The sequence below is a fragment of the Sinocyclocheilus rhinocerous genome, unplaced genomic scaffold, assembly GCF_001515625.1.
Source record: "Sinocyclocheilus rhinocerous isolate Xijiao unplaced genomic scaffold, SAMN03320098_v1.1 scaffold730, whole genome shotgun sequence".
In the NCBI taxonomy this organism is placed as follows: Eukaryota; Metazoa; Chordata; class Actinopteri; order Cypriniformes; family Cyprinidae; genus Sinocyclocheilus; species Sinocyclocheilus rhinocerous.
The window spans coordinates 1,264,059-1,271,310 of NW_015670605.1; the positions used below are offsets into that span (position 1 = coordinate 1,264,059).

General features: G+C 35.9%; 1 protein-coding gene across 1 annotated transcript in view; it reads right to left on the minus strand.

The window, feature by feature from the left end:
- Nucleotides 1-7,252, minus strand: part of runx3 (RUNX family transcription factor 3) — a 63,941-nt gene that overhangs the window by 1,932 nt on the left and 54,757 nt on the right. Inside the window, exon 6 of the mRNA XM_016546236.1 lies at nucleotides 7,083-7,154. Coding sequence (XP_016401722.1) covers nucleotides 7,083-7,154 — 72 coding nt within the window. The remainder of the gene's footprint in view (nucleotides 1-7,082; nucleotides 7,155-7,252) is intronic.

A 7,252-nucleotide genomic window follows, 5' to 3' on the forward strand; every position in this document is an offset into this window, starting at 1 on the left:
AAATAAAATAATATAAAAAATAATAAAAAAATATGTATTTAATAAATTATTAATTCAATAATTACAATTATTAAATATATATAATCTTAAATTTTTATGACATTGCTATTTATATTAACATTATATTAATATGTATATGAATATACATTAATCTGTCAAATGCATCACATGAACTACTGCCTCAGAACTCTATTGATACACTGATCTTACGCCACCTAGTGTCATTAGTGAACTCCACATGATCGATTGATAAACTGTAAAAGTATAAACAGTTAGTGCAAGCCTAATGTTATGAGGCTGGGGAGGAAGAAGATGATGAAGACTGGTATACTCTGATGTCTGGAGTTTCATTTAGCGTTCACGTCCTGTGCGTCATGACTTTACAAACAGGTGTAAGAGAAACGTCTGTGCACCTGCACACAAGCACAAACTGCTGCCTGTTTCTGCCAGTTAGTTTTGTTTTCTGGCTTTATTTTTCTGCTTATTGGCCACATACGAGCAGGGACTTCTGGGATACTGGAGCAGGCTTTGGCATGCCAGCGCCTGAGGGAGGAGAATGCCGTCTGTGCGTGCCACTGACTCGTTTAAAACGCTCTCCCCCCGTTTGTCTGGGGCACTGGGTCCATTTGCAAACAGAAACAGAGAAAGAGAGAGATAAACATACAGCTCCATTTCAATTTCCTCAGACCATGCTCTCCCTCCCTCTTTCTCTCAGAGGGGTGTTGACTTTCTCTTTTACCCGTTTGGGGGGCCAGAATCTGATTTGCACTAAGGAGAATTCAAGATTTCAGCTGCCTTGATTGAACTGAAATGGCCACAAATTCCTGCCAGTCTCCACAGTTTTACTCGTGCACACACACACACGCAGGTTTGTTTTTGTGAAAAGTGGGGACATCCCATAGGCGTAATGGTTTTTCTACTGTACAGACCGTATATTCTATTGCCCTACACCAACCCTACCCCTAAACCTACCCCTCACAGGAAACTTTGTGCTATTTCAGATTTTCAATACACACAAACTTTTATTTTGGATGCGATTAATCGCGATTAATTGTTTAACAGCACTAGTTTTTATTATTTTATGTTTTATTGTATTAATTTTTTTTCTAATTTATGTAATGGTTTTATTTCTTTAAAAAAAGATAATAAAATAATTAAAATAATAAATTAATAAAATAAAATGATTTTGCAGCAAACTTTGTTAACCTTAGTTAACTACAATAGTTAACATGAACGAACAATGAAAAGTTCTTCTAAAGCATTAATTATTCATAGTTAATGTTATTTTTAAAATCAAAACTTTTACCTCTTAATTATTTAATGAGCCTGAGCTGACATGAACTAACAATGAACAGGTGTATTTTTGTTAACTAACATTAACAAACATTCATAAACACTATAAACCGTTGTATTGCTCATCGTTTGTTAATTTCAACACACTGATACGTTTTTAAAATCAAAACATTTATTTGTATATATTATATATAGTGGTGGGATTGCCGCCACAAAGTCTGTGGGGAAACATTGTGATGTGTACTGTGTTCTTAGAAACCTCTTAGTCTGGTTCAGTGTTGTGATATGTATAGGTTCGCTGTGTGGGGTGGTAGTTCATATTTAACTGCCATGACATGTAATTTCTTGGCTGTTTCCTCGATCTGCGTGTGTTTTAGGGGTAGAGAGAGTGACTGGTTGAGTTTAAGTGAGTCTGGCGGCCCCTGGGGTGTCTGTAATAGGAGCTGGAGGTGTCCTGCTGTCAAAGAGCGTCTGAACAAGCTCACACACACACACACACACACACACACACACACCAGACGAGATTAATTACTAAAAGCGGAAATCTGACAAATGAGTTGAGAAACAGCTGCAAACCAGATATAACAGCCAAACTGTAGACGCTGTTTACCCTCATTACCCTCACAGACACACATTCACTCAGACTCAGTGTCTCCCTCTAGTGCCTGACAGGATATTTACAACATGAACGTTTCCAGAACAGAGGTTTTCAACCTTTTCAAACCCCTTGGTGGCGTAACCATAAAAATACTAATAATAACAATAATAAAACAACCCATTATTGATCCCTTTTTGAAGACCAGTGCTCTAGAGATTTACTAGTTTGCTGTGTTTCTCAGCAGAACCATCTCACACATGATCTACATTAGTCTCAGTGGAAAAACTTTAAAAACTGAGAAAAAAAAAGAGCAGGAAACCATGTGGTATAACCCATCATTTTGTGACATTTTCCACTTTTAAATATTACAGTTTGATGTTTCTGACAACATTTAAGGGAGTGAATTCGCTTTTTTTAACCAAGGATTTAAATAGAGGTAGATTTTTTTCTTACACAGTATTTTTTTTCATTATGTTTACACTCTCATGTTTTATATTAATATCAATATTACCAATAACATCAATGTTAATATTATTAAAGTCTATTATTGGGAAAATAACAATTACAAATATTAATTAACATTATTAATAAATAAATATTCATAAAAATACAATTTTCTGCAGAATCAATATTAATATTTTATATTAATATAATATAAAAGTAATGGTTTGATTTTTCTTGACAACATATTTTTATCCACACAAAATTTTGGGGGTTTCTCTTACACCCAGTATTTTTATTATGTCTCACATTTGCAGTGTCATGCGAAATATAAATATGAATATTAATAAAATGGTTATGGGGAAAATAACAGACATTTCTAAAGAAAAATATGAAATATGAATAAATTAATTAATATAAAAACAGTTAATGGGAAAAAAGTTCTACAGAAACAATATTATTATTAATTTTAATGCAAATATTTTAATGCTAATATTAATAAAAACTTTCAAGGGACATTTGGTCTTGGCACAACCAAGCCATGATGACTACGGAGGGGAAAAACATCCCTCAGTGTAGTCTATGGCAGTTACGGCCCTGGTACTTTACTAAGGTGGGAAAAAGCGCTGCTTTAAAGTTCAGCAGTAATTTTTTCTAAATGAAAATAAATGGAAAAAATGAACATTCTCCTGTGAACGGCCCCTATCAAATGCTGTTATCCTTCCTCCATTGTGTTTTCGGCCATCACAGCGATCAGTTCAGTTTGCCGTGTTCCACTAGCCCACAGTCAAGCGTGTAACCCGGCTCACTACAGAGGTTTGCTTCATTTGACTGCTGTAGAAACTGATTTTGTTTGTTAACAGAAGAGCAAGCAGTAGCTAGTCGGCAGGAATTGTGCGTGTTTGTGTGTGGGATCAGGGTTCTGGTGAGGATGCAAATCTCGGCCCTCACCTGTAAAATGGCAATGCAAAAGCAGACGGATTACACCTGGACCAGGCAAATCATGTGGCCAGGAGAAAGAAAGACATGGAGACATAAAGACTGAAATATATACTTGAAACTCTTTATAATCTAATCCAGTCATGAATATTTGCTTCAGAATATAGGATATCAAAAATACCACATATCCAACAATCATACAATGATGTGGATCCCAGACTTGCTTACTAGTTCATGGTTTGAGTTTCTACTATGTGGTTTTATGCTCAACTGGTGACACAAACCCACAGGAACCAACCAAACAATCACTAGATGTAACTCAACTATGCCATATACAGCGGCCTCAAACTATTATTTTTAACCAAATGGTGTTGCACAATAAATATTAACATGTTCCACTAACGTTTGATCATTTGTCTGAACATCTACAATTTAAATAGTATATCTATTGTTTTTTAACCCAGCAACATTCTTTTTGTAAAATATCTTGCTTGATAAGCATGTTTGTGCTTAGACTGAGCTTCGAGACACTGATTTTTATTGATTTATATCAAACTAATATATATGTGTGTGTGTGTGAGTGTGTTTATTTATTATATATAAATGACATTATTATAAAGAATGATAACACAAACACACTTTACAACAAAAAGAATGTTAAAAACAATAGATATGCTATTCAAAATCTAGATGTTTGGACAAATTATGGTTGCAATCTCATATATTTATAGGCTATTTTTCCAAATGACAAACCGATGTTTTACAAGCAGGTAGAAACCTGGAGCTGGGCTGAAATGGCTAAATGTTTGCACTGGATGTTGATGAATGATAACTGAAGGTAATGGCATATCGCTCCAACAGGCAGAGAACCTGAGACGCAGGCAAACATGTAGATCTTGTGTGTTTATGTTAGAGCTGTAGTCCATAAGACAACACGGCACGTCGCATGCAAACTAGCTCATCTCGGACATGTGCCGCGCCGCCATCTCATACATCAGCACGGCTCAGGTTACCATTCACAAACATCTGATACTGTACTGGAGATTTACAAAGCAGGTCGTTGATTCAGGACCTGGAGATGCATTTGTGAATAAATCAGGAATGCTTTTTTTTTTTTTTTCTCCAGTGAGGAATTTTGACCTTATTGACTCTAAAATCCATTTGTTGAAACGACTGCATTATTATTGATCCAAAAATCACAATTATTAAGCAGCTTTTGCTGTTCTAGGACATTGAAAGGAATCAATATTCTTTTGGAAGCAATTATTATGAAATAGAAGAACTGTTGGATCTCATTATTCCTGTAGGCGTTTCTGATCATTGCAGTTCAGAGCGGTGAGTCAACATTACACTCACGCAAGTCTGCAGCACAGAACACATGGCATCTGAACCCACAGCACAAATGAAATCTATTTAATATCGCAATTGTTTCTCATGGACAGCAATGGAGAGCAAAAGGAAACTCTCCTACTCCTCAGATGTTTCTCCTAAGAAAAACACCTCAATAATCTCCTCCAAACTTTCAGGTGAGTTCTCCACACGAATGCAAACATTTCTCATCAAGTTCATCTAAGCCCAAATGATCTGAGCTTTTAACATTCACTGTGTTACACAATAATTTATCTATTTTAAGGACTTTTAAGAGAAACATCTGAGACAAAATTGGTACTTAAAGGGATAGTATACCCAAAAATGAAAATGGACATCATTTACTCACCCTCATGTTATTCCAAACCAGTATACATTTCTTTCTTATGTGAAACATAAAAGAAGATGTAACCGAACAGTTTTGGGTCCTATTGACTCCCATAGTAATTTGTGTCCATACTGTGGAAGTCATTGGGACCCAGAAGGGTTTGGGTTTACTAAAAAAAATCTTCTTTTGTGTTCCACAGAACAAAGACATGAGGGTGAGTGAATGATGACAGAATTTACATTTTTGGGTGGACTATCTCTTTGAATCAAACATTTAAAAACTTCATTAAATCTTATGATTCTAAAATGTTTTATATTTCTGTATGCCACCGTGCAGAGCGAAATGGCAGAAAGCGGACGTGAAACTGAGGAGGAGTTTATGGCTAAATGAGAAGCTACCTCTACAATCTGGAACTGATTTGGTCAGGGCTGTACAGTGCAACAAAAAAATCGATCTGTGCGATGCATTAATGTACTACAGTAGCACGTGCGCGACACAGTTTTGCATGTGTATGAGCTTTTTTACAAACCTCTTGTCCAGCAAAGAGATTTATTGACATACTTTTACTCCAAATTCACTTCATAACATTAATCGAGTGTTTGAAATAACTTCTTTTTGTGACCAGATGTGGTTTCATATCACAGAATGAGGCAGAAATCATTTTACAGTATTCTAAAAAGTGATTAATTAATATGTTGATTAACACTGCATTATACATATACTTTATTCTTATAAAAATACCCAAGATGGCTTGAAGACCACAGAGAAACCATATGTTGTCACAATCGTGTGTTTAGTGTCTTCATCTTTGATTAGTTTAAGTGTGAATCTATCTTCTTTTTACTCAGCTACAGCAATAGCTGGATGTCTTTGTCCATATTAGGGATTTCCTGGAACATCATCAGTTCTATTACTTCTGTGATGCATATGTGGAGTTTCTGCAGGAGGGGGCCCTCTGGCTTCCAGTATGAATGAAACAGACATTACATTACGTGTGTGCTCACAACACCCTATTTTGTGTAAAAATAGAAAAGATAATCCTTCTCTCTAAAGAAACTGGAGGGTTTTTTTGTCTCTCAGTGGATGCATATGAATTATCTACTGAGAAACATATATGCCAGATCAACAATTTTTTATGAAAAAATGCATATATATATATATATATATGTGTGTGTGTGTGTGTGTGTGTGTGTCACCCTCATAAATAACTACTGAAGGTACCGAACGAAATTATACACTCAGTTGAGGAGTGACAATATTTTTAGCTGCAGTGTTGCTTTTAATAAACATCAAATATTTCCTCACATCACAGAGCATGAATTCTGATGAAACTGCCATCTGGTGTTTTGAAATATGCCACCTGATATACACAGTGAGTCTATTAGAAATAATAAATCAGTCAAAGTGCAATTAAAGAAAGCTATAACTTAAATGTCACAGGGGCTGATGTGACAAAGGGAATCTTGTGTGTGTTTGTGTGTGTTGGAGATAAAAATGACTCAGCTGGTTTGGATGTTTGGGGTTTGCGGGAACAGGAAGGGCAGGAATTCTGCATCGCCGTGGGGAAGGAAAACCGTGCCAGAACCAGGTACGTGGCTGTGTGTCCATAGCAGCCAGAGTTTGTGTGAATGTTTTCGAGTGTTTATATGTGTGTGTGTGTGTGTGTGTGTGTGTGTGCCAAAGCAAGTGTGTGTGTGTATTTCATACACTAAGAATGTTTATTGATGTTTCTGGGTCCATGCATGTGTGTGCGTGTGTAAGCAAAAGTAAAAAAAATTTTATATTCTGTTTGTTTCAGCCCCTCCACAAAACGCTTCGTTCTGATTGGATCATTAATTTTATGATTCACCTAATATGAGGGCAACACACCCACACACACATCTGCATATTAAAGAAGTCATCTAAATGGTATGTGTGTGTGTGTGGTTTTTGATTATCTATATGTTACAGTGATTCATACTCTCATTTAACTTCCAACAACATAAAAGAGCACCACTGAACAATCATGCCAAATAAAAGCATATTCCTGAAACAGTATGGCTAAGAAATAGATAAACACAAAATGGAAATAAAAAAGGTCAAAGATGAACTATGTGTGTTTGTAAGGTCTCTTACTTGACCAGCGTAAGTCGTCTTCCACTTTGCAAGTCTTCAGTGCAGAAGAGTCAATCTGATCTGGCCATAATGCTACAACAAAAAATATATATATACATATTTAATCACTCGTCATTTTTACACACACACACACACACACACACACACACACACACACACACACACACACA